The following is a 19,468-nucleotide window of genomic DNA, read 5'->3' as shown; positions in this document are numbered from 1 at the left end:
ACATTAAAGCTTAGTGCCTTTGATGCGTCGGCTCAGTCATACATATACACGAGGAAAGCTCTAGCATGTAAGTATGTCTAGGTTGGAAAACAAATGACAATTCACTTATCTATACAAAGACGCATGCATTTCCAAATCTGGTAGCATAAATATCTAAGTACATTGAAACTCAATGCCTTTAAATCATGCAATCTAGCCGTAAGCATATACATATGCGCTGTGTCATTCAACCTCATAGGCATATAGATACGTCTAGCATGAAAACTACTACATTTAATCATGAAAACATCTTAAAGATCATAAAACAATGTTATGCATGCTCATGTATATTCTATTTCACTCTAGGACTTATCCCGACAACTTCAAGGATATCTCTTCTTGTACACTTATTCAACACTATGGGGCTCTCCGAGGTAATGAGAGCTTGCAACCCACTTCTCCTAAGAACTTGTCCTTCACAATGTTATTAGAAACTCATTCAACCAATTTCTACACAGGCCTATCTAGACTCCTTAGTGGGTTGTCCAGACATGTGCTGAGAAATGCAACTTTCTACTAAGCTCATCTGGACACGTTCCGAGAAAAACTTACTGACTAACCCGTCCGGACACAGAATTGGTCCGTCCAAACGCACAACTCAAAAACTCAATTTCAAATGTAAGAAAAGTGTTTTTCTTTCTTATTTTACCTAATTATTCACTTAATTAGTCTAATTCATGTTTTTAGTATTTGATTAACATTTTGAACGTTACACAAATTGTACAAAACACATGAAAAGATAATAATAATAAGATATATGGATACTTCGAGGGAGCCATAACCTCCAAAAACACATTAAACTATATTGTAGAAAATAATAATCAACAATTTTCTATTTCTATCAATAACCATCATATCAATAATACAACGTGAGGCACTTCGAAGTGCCATTCCCACTTTCACTCTTTTGCCTCGAGACTGGAGACACCTACTGACTCTCAACATGAGAGTACTTTATTTGAATAAAAATCCTACTTGTCCTCTCAAATTAAGAGGTCATTTATTCTTATGATTACATCATAATCATTTTTACTTGGACATGACACAATTATTTTCCTTTGAAGTGGAAGGAAATTTAACAATGAAAGCATTTATGCTGTCCAACTCAACGTATTGAACAAATTAATACGGCCTTGCATCCGTAGAACAGATCAACCGGTAACTAGAACAACAAATAGGGGGTTTCCAAGGCCAGAAGCAAGGACATCACGAACAACCTGGTTCTGAGACACCAACATATATTTAAGATGTTCCTAGTCTGTTGGAAAAACTTTAGGAGGCCTTCTTCTGTTTGTACTTTCTGGAAAAAACGATATACACCAACATATTTAAGAAGCTGAGAGCAGCCAAAAGCCAGAAGAAATAGTCAAGATGGCCCTCATTCAAGTTATCTGGTATCCATCCAACATTCCCACCTTTTGTTGTGAGGTAAGTCACAATAGTCAAAATCAAAGAGCTCAAGTAATTCCCCAAAGAATTTGTTAGAAGTGACAATGCACTGCATAAACTACGCATGGCATCCGGCGCTTGCTCATAGAAGAACTCATGTTGTCCAATGAATGTAAATACCTCTGCAGCACCCAACATGAAGTATTGGGGAATTTGCCACAATATACTAAGTGGTACGGCGACGTCTTCATCAACTAAACCAAGCTCTTTTGCAAGCTGCAATCTCTTAATCTCTACGATAGCAGCAGCCGAAATGCAAAGGACTGACACAAAGAGGCCAATTCCCATCCTTTGTAACTCTGAGAAGCCCCTCTCATTGCCTGTAAATTTCCTTGCAATTGGGACAATCCCCCTATCATAGATAGGTACCCAAATTACAACACTTATGATGTCGATACTTGAGAGAGAGGCTGCAGGAATGGTGAACGAACCTATAGTTCTGTCCATCATCTTCCCTTGTTCCACAAATAATGAAGACATTTGTGCATAAACAGCAGAAAAAACAATTCCAGACGCCCAGATTGGAAACATGCGGACCAAAATCTTCAATTCCTCCACCTGTGTCACAGTGCAAAGCCTCCAAGGATTGAACAAGTCTCCACTTTTGATATCAACATCTGAGACTACAGCAGCTTTATCAAGGCATCTGTAAAAAATATATATAACACAAAAACTTTTTTGAAGTGGAATTTGTTTAGCAGTTTAGGAACAACAGATCAAGTGAAACTAAACAGGACAAAATAACAGAATATAATCCCTTCATCATTTTCTTTTTTCTGAATAAAACCATTCCAGCAGCTGTTTCTGCAAGAATTGAAAATAAGCTATCATGTTTATAGAAGTAAACATGATAGCTTATTTTATGGAATGTCAGGAAAAACCCTCACATATGTGCTGTGTTAAATCTATTCTATGTCCAAATGTACAATTTGTATGATGATTAAATAAAAGCAACATATATATTTTTTTAACTTGCCATATTAATGAAGAAGAAGAAGATTACTTCAGCTCATCACTGCGGTCCAGTTTACGACTTCCTTTAATGGTGGATCTTCCGTCTTGGGTTTCATAGAGGAGACTAGTATCCTCTGGGACCTCCACATTTCGCTTATGAAATGCTGCAACCAAGACCTGGAAAATTCTTGTAAGAGGGCTTCCCCCTGGTCTCTGTAATCTATAGAAGGGCGTGCCTAAAAAGAATATTGCAATACCAATGGCCATAACCAATGTAGGAATGCCATATCCAAGACCCCACCCAACATCTTCTTGAATCAAAACAACTAAACTAGTTGATATAAAAGCACCGACGTTGTTAAAAAAGTAAAACCAGTTGAAGAAGGATCCCTTCTTTCCTCTTTCCCTGGGATCTGTATCATCAAACTGATCCGCCCCAAAGGGCCAAATACACGGTTTGATCCCGCCAGTCCCTAGTGCAACCAAATAGAGTCCAATGAAGAACACTGCATACTGAGCTGTTGTAGCTGAAGGGCATACCGAATCCACACATTCAGCAGGCTGTAATGCAGGAATTGATGCACAAAGAGTCAACGTACACATCCCCTGTGCAAAATAAAACAAACATGGAGATGCATGGATTATAAGAAGAAGAAAACTGTACCATTGCCCTCACTAGAGCTTGCTTAATTAATTATGCATGCATGCTTACAAGGAGATAAACTGCGAAGAAAACTATCATTGTCCAATATCTTCCCCAGTATGCATCAGCTAAGACGCCTCCAATGAGGGGTATAAAATAGCAAGTGCCTTGCCAAGTAGTAACATTTCTTGAAGCGGAGACAGTTCCCTCATGTAGTTTGCTGGTAAGGTAAGTAACAAGATTAGAGGAAATCCCATAGAAGGCCAAACGCTCGCAACCTCCACTACCTGTATCGTACGACGTTACAACAACTGTCAGATATCAAATAACAATAATAAATAACCGGGACAATATATATTACAAACAATTACCTAGAATGAAGGGGCATGCTTTCCACTTTCCAGTACTATTCTTCATAACAGGCCTCCCTTTAACGTCAACTGAGCCATCTCCAGCGACCATGTCATGATTCTGATCGAAGAGATAAACCATCATATAACCATCATCATATATATATATATTAAGCTTCTAATTGCCTCATCACTTGAATAACGAATGTACATGAATGTTCTGAAGATAGAGAAATTAAAGCAACCAAATATAACATTAAACATTGATGATCAAGTCGTATATATTCCCACAAGTAATTAAGGCATAATATCCAACGATGAAAGCCGAGTTGTCTGAACCAAAAGATAGAGAGTGCATGAATGTTCTGAAGATAGAGAAATTAAAGCAACCAAATATAACATTAAACATTGATGATCAAGTCGTATATATTCCCACAAGTAATTAAGGCATAATATCCAACGATGAAAGCCGAGTTGTCTGAACCAACAGATAGAGAGTGCACTTCATCCCCCACCCCTTCCACTTCAATGATAAGTGGGTGTCGGTAAAAGTTATATTTAATTAATTGTGTCATTGTGTTTTATCTGCATTTAATCCAAGTCTTCAAATCTATACAACGATGCATATATATATATATATATATATATATATATATATATATATATATATATATATATATACACATACATACTTCAGGCCAAATCACAGAAACCCCACTAGAATTTGGCATCAATTAAATCCTCAACTTTCACAGAAGTTGTCATAAAAGGATATATATATATATAGCAGTCAGCCGTCTAGGAAAGAATTAGAAAACACCATCCGCATTTTTGGCCATGTTCAGGTCACCTGGACGTACGGCATTGTTGGTCAATAGGTTTTAGTGGATGCAGCCCATGGGAACAGTGAGAGGGAAACCATGTTTCCTCTTGTTTTTTCTCTTTCTTAGAAGGCTGACATGTTCTTCGTATGGGTGGGCAAAAAATCGATCGAGCTAGTTTCCAAAATTTCAATTGAGAAATGCTATATAAATATAAACTTTTATAAAGAGAGTCTTACTAAGATGATGTAGAGCTTATTCATTAGTACTCAAATAATTTCTTTTTATTAATTATTTTGATCAGTTCCAATGAATAAGCTTCACATCAATTATTAAGGTTTCCTTTGCAAAAGTTTAAATACATGTAGCATTTCTCATTCCAATTGGGCGGGTCGGATTTTGAAAGAATTTTGAATTTTACCTCTTAAGTTGTACAACTTTTTTATTTTATTTTGCCTACTATGTTTTAAAATTGGCAATATACCCCAATTAATAAGTTTATGAATTTGTCAAATGTAACCATTCCATTAACAAAATCCTTCTTCTTTGACGGAAGAACGCTGGTGCACGCAGGTTTTTTTTGGTGACAAATGTCCTTAAATTACCCTCAACTTTGACGTATGATTTCCCCAAAATGCCCACATTTTTCAAAAAAGAAAATAAAAAATTGGTTGTAGCTAACCCCCATGGGCCATTTGGGGGTGGTTTCGCCCACCCTCAAATGAGCCATTGGCCACCCCTATTTATTTATTTTTTTCCTTTTTTCTTTTCTTTCTGTTAACTTTTTTTTTTTTTTTTATATCAAAGAAAATTGTTGCGTTTTGGACTTTTTATCTTCTAAAATCCCACATCTGAGGCATGTGGGCCTTGTGCCTTCTTTCGTCGGAGAAGATGAATTTTGTTAACGAAATGGCTACATAGACAATTTTAGAAACTTGTGGGAGTACATTGTCAATTTTTAAACAATTGAAGCAAAATTTTAAAAAAAATAATGAAAGGGTGCATGAGATAAGAGAGAATCGAAGATCAGAGACGAGAGGAAGAAGACGGCTTTGGGCTCTAGCGCCATGTGAATGTGAACTATGAAGTGAAGAGAGGAAAAAAAATCTAAAACTAAACACTGAACATAACCTATACGACGTCGTTTTGGTAAATATATTAAATACAAAAATATATATTATACATAAAGAGTTTGCGGATAATGGTTTTTGCAAATTGCATCCGCATGTACAAATAATGAATAATTGCGAATAATAGATACGGACAGTTAATATATGCTCGCATGTACACCCCTAATTACGAATATTACAAATAACTGCATTCGCATCTACAAGTACACCTCTGGTAGAAGGATTTTATCTGTGAGATTAATGCATGATACATACAACAAAAAGTGGAAAAGGAAACGTGAAAAGCAAAAAATATGGCCTATATATTTTGTAGCAAGAAAAGAAAAATCATCAGGGAGAGAGAGAGAGAGAGAGAATGAAAAAAATGTTCTAGGTCCCAAACTGACCTAGAAGTGGGGCCAATTTCTAAATTAAACAAAAGAGAGAGTAATTTGCTTTGGATTTGGAAATGAAAGCAAGAAAAGACCTATAAATGATAAATCAACAATATTTAAACAGTAACTTAAAAACAAAAACACCATTTAAACAGAATTTTATTAAACAGAGATTATCACGCCTTTTGGGTGCACATCTTATCTTAAGCTGACTCACCTTGTGGCTACCAGTTTTATATATATTATAGGAAATAAGTGCGAGGGTGGTTCACATGAGGAGAAAGCAAGCCGCAATTGTATTCTTGGTGACTGGCACGCGGCCTTGGCCCTGGTGCCTTGTGACCAATATTCACTATAAATTGAGACCATGAGAACAGAGCCTTGTGTTTTAACTTTAAGAAGTGAAGGATCATCGTATTCGCATGGCCAAACCATAGTCGATCTTTTTACAACTAGCTAAACAAGCAGAGAGACACAAAAAGAGGGACCAGATCCTCTTCAGTCTAGAGAATCGGTCGTTTATACATAGAAATATTTTTGTAATTTTACTTGGTATGAAATTATAAAAATTCGGTTGATTTTCAACCGAAGAAGATACGATACTAAACAAAAAAGAGAAGAAGAAGAAAAAACACCCTAGGCGTAGAAAAGGCACCACACGCCATTGACTGAGAAAAGAAAAGTACAAATCTGACAAACACAAACAGATAAGAGAGAGAGAGAGAGAGAACCTGTACTACTAGAGCACCATCATCTTCTATCAGCGGTCTCTCTTCGTCCACAGCAGCCATCTCTCTCTCTCTCTCTCTCTCTCTCTCTCAGAACCCAAAGCCACACAATAATATTAGACCACGAATTCTACGTGACTCGCATTAAGAGCGAAGGGGTCAATTAATAGCACAATGGTTGGATGGTCCAAACATAAAAGAATGGTAGCTTCGGCCTAAATTATAATGCACAGTAGAGATGAACGGACGTTAGATCATCTACTGTGATTTCGAAAGGGTGGTTGACTTTGCTTCTCAACCTAACAATCGTACACAGATGATACCCCAAACACCGTTTGTATATATATATATATATAAATCTCTGGCAGATCGAACCACGGCGGGCCCATTGGGGGAGAAAAATCAGTGCAGTTGATTGAGAGAGGCCTGAGCTTGACGTTTTGAATGTCTGTTCGTTCTACCACTAAAAATCAAGGAAGGTGGTGTCAGCGGTTGGGATTGTCGGATTGAGAAGCAGCCAACACAAGAGATGATGGGTCGAGAGCATGAAAATGATATTTGATGAAATATAGAGATATAACTTAGAATTATGTTCATCATTAAATTTTTTTTATTGGAAATATTTAACACAGAAATAATACAAATTAAAGCATTCTGATTCCAGAGAGAGAGACCTTTAGAGAAATGGCTATAACATTTGGCCCATGGAAAAGAGCCTTAATTAGAAAGATAATTTTCTTGGAGAATCCTTAAGAAGCCTTCTTTTCTTTGTACTTTCTGGCGCACACAACGTATACCAACAGATTTAAGAAGCTGAGGCCGGCTAAAAGCCAGAAAAAATAATCAAGATGACCCTCATTCAGATTATCTGGGATCCATCCGGTGCTCCCGCCCTGTGTTGTGAGGTAAGTTACTATTGTAAGAATCAAAGAGCTCAGGTAGTTCCCCAATGACGTCGTCAAAAGTGACAACGCGCTGCATAAACTCCGCATGGCATCTGGAGATTGGTCATAGAAGAACTCAAGCTGCCCTATAAATGTAAATACCTCTGCAGCGCCCAACAAGAAATACTGGGGTATTTGCCATAAGATACTGATTGGTACAGCAACATCTTTGTCGACCAAACCTAGCTCTCTTGCAAGCTGCAACCGCTTAATCTCTACCAAAGCAGCGGCTGACATGCATAGGACAGAAATAAAAAGGCCAATTCCCATCCGCTGCAACTCTGAGAAGCCCCTCTCTTTGCCAGTAAATTTCCTTGCAATTGGGACAATTACCCTATCATATATGGGAACCCAGAAAATAACACTGATGACATCAAAGGATGAGAGAGAGGCTGGGGGAATCTTAAAAGACCCAACACTTGTGTCCATCACCATCCCTTGTTCCACAAACAATGTAGACATTTGGGCATAAACAGCAGAAAACACAATTCCCGTGGCCCAGATTGGAAACATGCGGATCAAAATCTTCAATTCTTCCACCTGTGTTACAGTGCAAAGCCTCCACGGATTGGAGAAATCCCCACTTTTGATCTCGGCATCTGACAATACAGCGGCTTTATCAAGGCACCTGCAGTGAAAAAAAAAAAGTATACTGAAATTTTTCTGTGCAGAATTGTTTTGCAGTTGACAAATTCAGGAAAGAATGCAACAATTTTGATGCAAGTACATACAGTGAAATGACCTCATGTTGTCGCTACAAGAGATTAATATTCAACTAAAGAAACATAAATCTAAAACGACGTCAAAATTTTAAGACAGATAAGGTATTAAACTTTCTTCCCACTACATTTAATTGCAAATGGGACTTAATTATACATTCCAAATCATTGCAGATTGTCTGAACCATGCATACTCACGCTATCTGGTCTTTCCTCAGAAACTGTATGGGACATAAATAACAGGACATCAGCCATGCTCTACAAAGAAAATGCAACAAGAATCTAGGAGACACAAAGAAAGAAGAAACAAACAAACAATACATCCACTGACATCGAATATGAAATCCAATAATAATTTACCTCCCAAGCATAGAAAACATATACAATAAGTCTTCCACTTAATAATATGCATGCAACACATGAAGAAAGGTTTTTCAGTAGTTTACTCTTTGATAAAATGAAATAAAACCTTTAGAAAAGAAAACTCTGATAAGATTCCTAGCACATAACAGCAAAAATAAGGGTAAGAAAGAAACAGAATATGAAAAAACTAACAAGAATTGCTAGGGTCAAACATAGCAGCTCTTAACGAAAGAAAAAAAAAATCACATAACAAGCTTACTCAACCATGAGAGCGAATTTAGCTTCCATGAAACAAATTTTGTTTCATTATGTTTCCTAATGCACCTAAAATAATCTCACAAGTTTTCGTTGGGCTGAAAAGAGTAAGCCATCCAAAGATAAATGACTTGTCTTGAACATGGCAGCTATTACAGAGAGCAGGTTCTTTCAAATGATATGCTTACTCAACCATGACAGAATAAGTAAAGATGAGAAGGGCACTTAAGCTCCAATGAAATGAATATAATTCTACCATGTTCTGCAATATACCTAGGCCCATCACATTTTCATAGAATTCAAACCAATCACCACTGTCTAAAGAATCACCAAGACATTGTCATTCTTTTATCCTCTTCTTTTCTTTTTTTGTCCTTTTTCCTTCTCCACATAAGATACAACTCACTAGACAGACCCCACGCACGCCTTTACCACTTGAGCAAAGACCAAGGGGCCTTCATTCCTATTCATTATTCTGAATTCAGTGATTACCAATTTGACAAGACTAAATTCTGTGTAAATGTTTTTTGTTCTTAAAAAAGGAAGGGTCTCGTTTCATGGGTATCCAAAATATGCACTAATGTGTGTGCTGCATATATGCACATTAGCGAACTAGTTCTGCAATGACAAAAGAAAACCAATAGCGGCTTGAAAACATCTTTCAGAACTGAAGTGTTTAAATTCAGGAGAACATAACAGAGAGATTACTTTAATTCATCAGTATGCTCCAGTTTCCGACTTCCTTCAATGGCAGAGTTTTTGTCTTGTGTTTCATACAAGAGATTACTCTCTTTAGGGACCACCATATTCCTCTTACGGAATGATGCAACCAAAACCTGCCACATTCGTGTAACAGGGCTTCCCCCTGGTTTCTGAAATCTATAGAGGGGAGTGCCTGAAAAGAAACTTGCGATAGCAACGGCCATAAAAAGTGCAGGAATGCCAAATCCTAGACCCCACCCAGCATTGTCTTGAATCCAAACCAAAAAACTGCTTGATATAAGAGCACCAATGTTGATAGAAAAATAAAACCAGTTGAAGAAGGATCCCTTCTTTACCCTTTCCCTTGGATCAGTATCATCAAACTGATCTGCACCAAACGACGAAACACAAGGTTTGATCCCACCAGTTCCCAAAGCAATCAAATAGAGCCCCAAGAAGAAGACTGCATATTGAGCTGGAGTAGCTGACGGGCATACAGAACCCACACATTCAGTAGGCTTCAATGCAGGAACAGATGCTGAAAGTGTCAATGTACACATTCCCTGTGCAAAAATTGATGACTTTGTGTTACAACATTTCAAGTACATAAATAAATGATTTGTGGAAAAGCAATGAGAGCACATCTTGATAAGGAAAAACAATTGTACGCCAGATGGCATCCTTCATTAAAACCTCTTTACTGAGCATTGCATGCATCAAAAAGGAATGCTGGATGCCTTCTGGTCGCATCATAGTATCAAGGTTTGTTCAAAAATTAATTCCATAGGAATGTAGTAATGCCTTTCTGGTTAGAGCTATGCTATTGTAGGCAAAGAAGCACAATGGAGGGAAGAAATTCAGCTCAGAGTGCACCAAATTGGTATTTTAAAATTTTTTGAGACAATCATCGCTCCTCAAATTCCTCTCTTTCATGTCCTTCACCTTCCTTCAATTACTACAACTAATTAAATAAGAAATTTTTCATCATACTGTGTTTAGTAGCATACTTCATAATGCTTACTTATTCTGATTCAATCCTAATTGATCCCTTATTCAAGTAAGATAGTGCCAGATCAAACTTTGTTTAACATTTCACAATACACGGACTAACAAATTCATCTAAACATAGAACATATACGCTAGAATAAGTTCACAATCATCTTTGAAGTTACTGCTTGATCGCTCCTTGAGTAAAGCATTGCCTATGACATAGGACAAGATTTACACTGCAAAATGCAAAGGTGATATATCAGTAACTCCTCAATTCTTATTTTTCCCAAACTATCTTATTTTTCTCTAATCTCTATGAATTGGAAGTGTTAGAACATTCTCAAACAACCAAACTGTGCTCTTCAAAACTAGAAAATGAGAACTGCACTTCAAATACTGATGAGAATTATGCAAGTATGACAGACCTGAGAACATGTATAATGAATGATGAAAAAACCAGATGAAAAAGAAATGAGGACCAATGGCTCTCACTTGTTTGAGGAACATGAATATGTGAGATGTCATGTGGTCCAGCAATGAAATACTTAAACGAGTGAAACAAAGGATAAATATACTAACAATGAAGTAAATTGTGGAGAAAGCAGCAATTGTCCAATATCTTCCCCAGTATGAATCTGCTATGACAGCTCCAATGAGGGGTGTAAGATAACAAGTCCCTTGCCAAGTGGTAACGTTTCTTGCAGCAGAGACATTTCCTTCATGTAGTTTGTTGGTAAGATAAGTAACAAGATTAGTAGCAATCCCATAGTAGGCGAGACGTTCACAACCTTCGGTACCTGTATTCAATGTAAAATACAAATGTCAGGAATAAAACCAATTAGATGAAACATGACCACTGGAGTAATGTCAAGAACAATAAATCACCTAGAATGAAGGGGCAGGCTCTCCAATTTCCAGTATTCTGCTTCAGAACAGGCTTCCCATTAAAGTCAACTGAGCCGTCCCCTGTGTATTGGCTGCTGCTTTCATTCTGAAGATAGAATAAAAAGGTCAGACATGGATAGAGTAATAGAAGCTCTGAATCCTTTATACTAGTCAAATAAAAATTCTTTCTGAAAGAAAGCCTCAATAAAAAAGGCAAGGGCATATTTTAATGAAATGAAAGATCGATAATCATCTGATAATTCAATCAAGGGTAACCTCCTAGAACTTATCAACTTGGTACTCAAGAATTGGTCCAAATAGCTTAGTAAAATCAATTCAAGTAGTAACTAATCTTGAGGCACCTAGAGTCACACATTAGGATGCTATCATTCCTATTGTTCGTTATCTGCAGCAAGCTCCTCCTGGTCTCAGTATATTGTATAGGTAAAATGGACACTTTAGGGTGGAAGGTTTAAATTATGCAGATTGCACAGTTTCTCCTTCCAATATGTGATAATATCTCACATTTCTCTAACTTTTCTGATTTTGTGGATTTTTTGTTCTTCTTTTAATCATTATTGGGTATCTCTTGTCCAATATTTTAATGACATGAATTATTTATCACCAAAAAAAAAAAAAAAATCGATCACGTAAAAGAGTAAGAAACAAACAGTGGTAGCGCGATCTAATGCAAAAGTTATGTATAGACTACTGGGGAGCTAATATGGTTACAACATTTTCTTCAGAAATTTAGTTTTTCGGCTCCTACCCATTATTTTGTGATATTTAGGTTGCACTACATATTGCTCCTGATCTGATATTTCATGAAAGGACTAAATATAATGAGGTTGATTGCCATTTCATTCAAGATAAGATACCAATCTTCTCGCAAGAACTTTCGCCAGGATCTTGTAGACGCTTCCTATCAAGCTGATACCTAAAGTCTCTTATTTCCAAAAGACCAAGCTTCTTCACAATAGACCAACAGGCATGGAAGAAGGCAATGGTGAAACCATCCAGACCCGGCGCTTTGTCTACCTCCATACTCAGCAAGGCTTGAAAAACCTCCTCCTCCTGAAACGGTCTCTCCAGCCAATCCGCTTCTGAAGTGTCTAAACAGGGGAACTCTAAACCATCTAACTTAGGGCACCGATGAGCTTATTCGGTGAGGAGATTCGAGAAGTATTGAACGATAGAATCTTTAATCTCTTTCTCGGAAGTAATAATACCATCGATACACAGGCTAGAGATAAAATTGTTTCTTCTATGAGAATTAGCAAGGCGATGAAAGAACACCGTTTTGTGATCCCCTTCCTTAAGCCAAATACCCTAGATTTTGCCTCCAATTGATTTCTTGCATAAGGGCCACTTCTGCCAAATCATTTTTAGCCTTTTCTATTCTAGCTCTCTCGTCGGCTGCCAGCTCTCTCTCTTTTAAACCATCAAGAGTTTGAATCTCTTCCAGTAAGAACTTTTTCTGTACTTCTACATTCCCAAATACCTCTTTGTTCCAATGGATCAAATCAGCCTTCAATTGCTTTAGTTTGCTAAAAAGGACCTTTGGGGGTGCCATAATAACGATAAGAATTCCACCACTGTTTAACAAGCTCTGCAAACCCTTCAACTTTCAGCCACATATTCTCAAACTTAAAATACCCCGCACCTCTTGTCAAACCTCCACAATCAAGCAAAAGAGGGAAATGATCTGACACAGTGTGAGGGAAATGACGCTAAAGCAGATCTGAAAAATGTTCCTCCCAAAGAGGAGAGAAACTAAAAATCTTTCAATCCTAAACATAGACGAAGGGATTTTGATTATTGGACCAAGTAAAGGAACCTCCAGTCAAAAGGAGATCCAGCAATCCTAACGCAGAAATAAAGTCTGAGAAATCCCCCATAGCAGACGTTGAACGGTGAGCACCGGCGCGCTCATTCGAAAACCGGGTAACATTAAAGTCACCTCCAAAGCACCACAGAATATCCCACCAATGTAAAACCCCAGATAATTCTTCCCAAAGCAGAGGCCTCTCAGAATTATCAATAGGGCCATAGACCCCTGAGAAGGCCCAAACAAACTGATCCATAACTGATTTGAGTTTGCAGGAAATAAAAAACAAGCCTATTGCCTCTTCTAAGCATTCCACAACACGCTTATCCCACATCAAGAGAATACCACCAGAAGTGCCAAAGGCTGGCAGCACCACCCACCTAGTGAAGGGACCACCCCATAGGCTTCAAATTGTACCCACATAAATATTCTCCATCTTGGTTTCTTGTAAACAAACCACATCTGGCTTCCAGCTTTTTAGAAGATTAATAATGCTAACTCTTTTTCTTGCATCATTAATACCTCTAACATTCCAACTAACAAATTTTAAAATCATAAGAGAGATGAGGCCTTACCACGGACACGAGAACGGGGTTTGGAGAGTTTACCACTGGAGTCGTAATTCACTGAGCTAGCCAGATTATTGAGTTCTCTAATAACTTTTGAGCTGCCCCCAGAAGATTTGTTGAGAGGTCTCTTCGGAGTGGATTTGAAATGCTCCTACATCTAGATTCAATCTCAGAGAAAAGGCTATGAACCTCCTGCTCTAAATCTTCATAGGAAACTCCCAAGAATTTTTCCAATTTGTACATAGGCCATTCCCCCCATACTGGGGATTCCATCTCTGATGTGTGAGCAGACCCAATGAATGAGGTGGTCATCACAATCTGGGAATTATCTGATCCCATAACAACGACAAGCGCATTGCTCACTGTAGAACAAAAGGCAGGATTGACCATAAAACCACTGCCCACTGTAGAAAGAGGAGCAGATGCCGACAAAGTGCTAATTGGCATACTCTGAAGAGGTTCCAAAAGCTCTGGTGCAGAATACACTAAAAGTTCATAGTTTGCCGGACAAAACACAGTAGAGTTTTCCGACCTACTCTGAGAAGCGTCCATCAACTCTGACGAGGGCGTCTCTGCCAGCCCACAACTCACTGGAGAGGGAAGACACCTTGCTGATAGAGTTCTCCCTGTCATTCTTTGGAGAGGTTCCGAATACAGAACCACCATCTTCTCCGATAGAGGCTTTGACCCATGAAAAACCGAAAGGTGCGAGAAACTCGATAGAATCAGATAAGGTCAAGTGCCCGTGATCAGGAATGGGTTTAAACCCACAGACTTAGGGATTGTCAAAGAGCAACCCAACCAAATCCAAAAAACACGAGCGGGTGTCTATATGCCGTGGGCTACAAGACCAAGGACACGAGAATAAATTAGAAGTTGATCTAAGAGAGAAGGGCACTGTCGTGGTCCAGATACAGGTGACAGCCCAAGTCTTCATACCCGTCGCTGGTGAGAGAGGACTGGCCCAAAGAATTGCCTTGGGTGAGGTCCAAAGACCACTTATCCAAAGCTCTAGGCCCATCACATGGGGGGAAAGACTGGCCAAATGAAGCATGTGCCTTTTTTCCCCACGCTTGAATGATACATAATCTCTTCCAGTTCATGTCCTGCACGCCCTGTCCAGGCAGATTAATCCTCAACGCTCTACCCACCTTAGGACGACACCTGTCTTTGAAGGATTTAAGGACCTTCCATTCAGGATAAACCACCGCCCCAACTTTTATCCTCCAACCCCCTTTGGCTCCCTCTTTTGTCTCTATGCTAGTGCGTGTTTCAGGACATGGACTAGAAAGGAAAATAAGACATAAAACCGTGTTCCTCCTGTCCGTTACCGAAATTGTACGATGGTTTGTCCTTCCAAGATGAATTCTGGATTTGTCCTGTTGTTCTGTCTAACCACCATTGATGATGAGGCCGAGTTTGATGGAGCAGGAGCGCCACCAAGACCTTTTGGTATGGACTGGGCTTTCTCGGCCAAGATGGATACTGGTTTTGTCCTATTGTTCTGTCCAACCACCATTGATGATAAAGCAAAGCTCGATGGAGCAAGAGCGCCACCAAGACTTACTAGGATGGACTGAGCTTTCTCGGCCAAGATTATCTGAACGAAAGTCCTGCCTACATGGGAGGGGTCTGTCTAAATGAACGTTGGAGAAGAACAAGTTGCCGAAGAAGTCTGTTTCACGGCGAAGAAATGAACGTTGAGGGTTGGGTTGGGGTTCTTTGTTCTTGTAGGTTTAGGTTCTCGTGGGTTTGTTTGGTGGGCTTCTTTCTTTCTTTTTTTGGGCTGTTTTTTTTCGATTTCCAGCTTTGCGTTTTCTCTTGTATACTGCCGGTGTACTAAGGGGTGCCTGACGCTTTTAATAAAGTCAGTTTATTACTTATCAAAAAAAAAAAAAGGCTTTAGCAAAAAACACAGCACCTTCCCAAATCCACACCAACTCCACTTCCCTTTGCCTTCAGGAAGTAGAATTACACCCCGCCTCCCGACTCCTGCCTCCACTAAACTCCTCAATGGCCAAATAAGCCACGGCACACTGTGACTTCTCTGACAGAGGATGACACTGTGGGCATCTCTGATTTTCGAAAGAAACCTTCACAGTATTCCAACCTTGCTACCTCCTCCACCATCGACAGAAGCCAGAAGATACCTTCTTAACCCAAACAGACCGAATGAACAAAGCCTATGCCCACTCAATAATCTTAAGACATAAAGATTTACCCCTCGAGTCTAAAATAAATTCAAATGACTTCGATTCAACACAAGATTTTGCCCATGGTGAAAGCAATCACCAGAACAGCGTGTTGTAAACCCAAAAGAAGTAAAGATAACCATAAAGAGGACCAAGGACGATGATATCCAATGAGCTAGCCGAAGAAGAAGACTGGCAAGCTATCCAGTGAGAGAGAGGACCCTAGAGCATATTTGTTATGCCATCTTCTAGGTGCATGGGTCTGTTTTCCCACAAAGCACTCTAACGCATTCATATTTTGTAGTGACCTAAGAGAGTTGTGAAAGCTTCAGGACCAATACTTGTAACCTTGTGGGAAATGTCTTTTAGAGGGGAAGGGATTGTAACCATCATAAACGGACTGATGGGTTAGACTCAATGGTCTATAGGTAGTCCTAGAGGTCTACGGGTGGTTCTGTAAGTGTAGCAGTCCAAGGTAAGCAAGTATGTGAGAGCCAAAATCTAAGCATTTTCTAGAATTGCTTCATTGTTGGAAGACTCAAGGGCGAGGACATTCCAAATATGTTGAGTTATCCCCGCATTGCTAATTTGGAGCATTTGGAGAGAAATAAATCAGCGCCTTTTTGAGCATCATGAGTCCAATGTGCTACGGCAAAAAAATACTCAGTTTTTAAATCTTTTTTAAATTGAGTTGTAGCCTATGTTCCCAATTTTTCTTCTTATATAGTCTTGTAGATTTAGATTTTCGACACCAATAAGGTGATTGCTTCTCTTGTATATTTTTCGTATACGAGGACTTCAATTCTTCTTCTAATAAATTATTATTCATCAAAAAAACAAATAGAGAAGAAAATCTGAACAGATCTGAGGAGTCATGGGAAAGCGTCTTGGTAAGGTGTCTGGGGAAGCGATTGAGTGTATGGGTAAGTGTTGAGGGGGGAACATTGAAGGGAAAGGTTTGGGGAAGCACAAGAGGCTGCAATTGACAGAATAGAAAGTTCCGTGGCTGAAGTCTACATGAGCTCCGAAATCGGTGTGTTAGAATGTTGTACAGCTGGAAACCAAAAGGAGAGGAAGAGACAAAGCGCTAGAAGAGTGTAGAAGTGGATCTTAACGGGCTGAGCTATTAGGCTACTATAAATCATTGGGCTAGGCTATATTGCATGGTGCAAGGGAGAGGCCCATTTCGAATTATTCTATAATTGTTAAGCCCACCAGTTGTTTACTTTTGCTGTAAGTGTAAAATTGCAAGTGTAAGTGTAATTGCAGTGTAACAGTTAGTAGTTTATTACAATCTGTAAGTGTCTTACATGGCTTAAATACAATATTAACCATATGTGTATGTAAGCTTTTGGGCACCCTCTCCTTGCAAGCCAGTTTTCAAGGGTGAGTTCTACCCAAGATTTGTAACAATTTGGTATCAAAGCCAACAAAGGCGTCACCATCTTCCAATTTGAGAAGAGACTTGAATGTTTTGAAGCAAAATTTGATTCGGAGATGCGTGAGATAAGAGAGTTATTGGCTACCATAAACTCCAAATTTGATCAGCTAATTGCTCCTCCAACAGTGTCATCTCCACACCCATCACAACCAAAAACACCAACCAATTCTAACCACAACCTAGTCCCTTCGACACCCCCACCACCACTAACACCGAATTTTCCACAAAACTTCAACCAATCACTGCCTAAAATTCAAGCACCCGAAACCCACCCGATCCAAACAGCACTGCTAGGCCCCACAGTAGCACCACCATTTTTTACCAAACCGGCCACCACGGAAGCATTTGAAACGCTTAGACCCCAAAGTTGTACCTGAGTCACTTATCACTTTATAGAATTCATCGTTGAGGATAATGACACTTTTAAGGAAGGAGTGTTGCAATCCTCAACAAGTTAGGACTATGAGTCCTTATATCTCTGCCTATCTCTCGGATTACTAAGAGTATGAGTTAGTCTTTGTGTTTAAGTTAGTTTGGAAGTCTTTGTGTTTAAGTTAGTTCGAATTACTAATAATGAGAACCTTACTGTCATAGGAGTCTCAATATTGATGTTGGAGTCAACTATTGTAGAAGAGGGCATCTAATCCTATAAGGTGTGTCACGTGGGTAAGAGTAAGTTCTGGTCTAAATCAGTTTGTAAACTCTATTTAAGTAATGTTTTGGAATAAAGTTGGCAGAGAATTAAATAGCAAACCAACGCCTGCGTTGTGAGGTCTTAAGGTTCCTCTAAAATCCTCTCATATTCTCAAACATATGTTTGAAGGAGGTCCAGGTGCCCTCTAAGAACCTACCCAAAGTATCCCGTTACGAACATAATATTTAGGTTCGTAACATAGTTAGAGCAACTGTTAGAAGTTAAGTTTGTTGTAACGATTGGGCAGAGTTAGGATAGTATAAGTACTGTTGAATTCGGTAGAGAAGACAAGAAAAATACTGTAATCGTTCTGTTCAAGAACTTGGGAGGTTTGGGCTTTCATTCGATTTAAAATCACTACCATTTTCATTTCTTCAACCTTTTTCGGTGAAACTTTTGTTCAAATACCCAGCGTGCAGCCTAAGAACGACTGGGTCAACCAAACCTATTCCAAAGACATCGAACCAGAGCACTTGAGAGGTACAAAATTCACTTTGGAATAAAAAAGCAATCTCCAAAATATATTTATCCTTCTATAATTTGAGGAGGTCCATAACTCCTCTTAGTTCATACAAAAAGACCCAGAATTGCATGTGGATAGTCAATAAGAGATAAATATTCATCAATCATCATCCAAGATAAACAATCTGTCAGATATGGAAAGAGCTTCAGAGAGAGAGAGAGAGAAACAAAACCTGTAAAAGACCAACTTCCAAGAGCGATCTCTCATCCTCCTGCGAACCCATCTCTCGCTCTGTCTGCCTAAGATTCCAAAAGGTAAATGGAAGAACTTCCAAGGAACGAAGATACTTAACAAACACGGAATGGTACAAGGAAACTTTTCTGTCTAAGGTGACGTAAAGGGCGCGACTCGCGAGGATTCCTCGAAAAGCTAACCAGGTCAGTGACTCAGTGGTCACGAAGAATGGTAGGTTGCGCCAATGCGATGGAATTTGTGCGCGTATTATTCTGAAAGCTTAGCAAATAGCACAACTCGCCAAATTAGGAATCAATCACTGAATAGCGATGGGAAATTATCTGACTTTTCCAAATTTCAATAATAATTTCATAAATAAAAAATTATAGAAGGACCGATCAAGCCATCCTTAAGAAGGAAGCTCTTGTAATAATTATAATGAAGTTTTATCTCATAAAACTTCACTTATAACTCCTTATTTTTTTTTATTAATTTTATAATCAAGTGTATTCAAATTTAAAAAGTATAAATTTAAGGAATTTATCTTTTAATTTTTTTTTCAATTTCAACTATCGTTAGAATTTTACATTAAATCCTGTCAAAATTCTCAAAATACCGCTCTTTATTAAAAAAATAAAAAATTTTAAGGATTTAAATTTTAGTTGGAATTTAACAAAATTTGCAAAAATACATATACCTGA

The 19,468-nt window shown here is 38.6% G+C and overlaps 2 protein-coding genes across 2 annotated transcripts; both read right to left on the bottom strand.

The window, feature by feature from the left end:
* Positions 1-844: 844 nt before the first annotated feature.
* On the bottom strand, positions 845-6,769 carry LOC133878062 (protein NRT1/ PTR FAMILY 8.3-like). Its single transcript, XM_062316554.1, has 5 exons — positions 6,492-6,769; positions 3,457-3,556; positions 3,155-3,372; positions 2,492-3,048; positions 845-2,134 (listed from the first exon to the last, which is right to left on the bottom strand). The coding sequence occupies exons 1-5, from the start codon at positions 6,549-6,551 to the stop codon at positions 1,312-1,314; spliced, it is 1,758 nt and encodes a 585-aa protein (XP_062172538.1). The 5' UTR covers positions 6,552-6,769; the 3' UTR covers positions 845-1,311.
* A 296-nt stretch (positions 6,770-7,065) lies between these two features.
* On the bottom strand, positions 7,066-19,046 carry LOC133878072 (protein NRT1/ PTR FAMILY 8.3-like). Its single transcript, XM_062316566.1, has 5 exons — positions 18,766-19,046; positions 11,347-11,452; positions 11,041-11,258; positions 9,478-10,034; positions 7,066-8,060 (listed from the first exon to the last, which is right to left on the bottom strand). Exons 1-5 carry the CDS (start codon positions 18,814-18,816, stop codon positions 7,238-7,240), a joined length of 1,755 nt encoding a protein of 584 aa, XP_062172550.1. The 5' UTR covers positions 18,817-19,046; the 3' UTR covers positions 7,066-7,237.
* Positions 19,047-19,468: the final 422 nt, after the last annotated feature.

Source organism: Alnus glutinosa, chromosome 1 (genome assembly GCF_958979055.1).
Source record: "Alnus glutinosa chromosome 1, dhAlnGlut1.1, whole genome shotgun sequence".
NCBI classification, from domain to species: domain Eukaryota; kingdom Viridiplantae; phylum Streptophyta; class Magnoliopsida; order Fagales; family Betulaceae; genus Alnus; species Alnus glutinosa.
The sequence above is the reverse complement of the archived record's forward strand: the minus strand, read 5'-3'. Positions and strand labels throughout refer to the sequence as shown.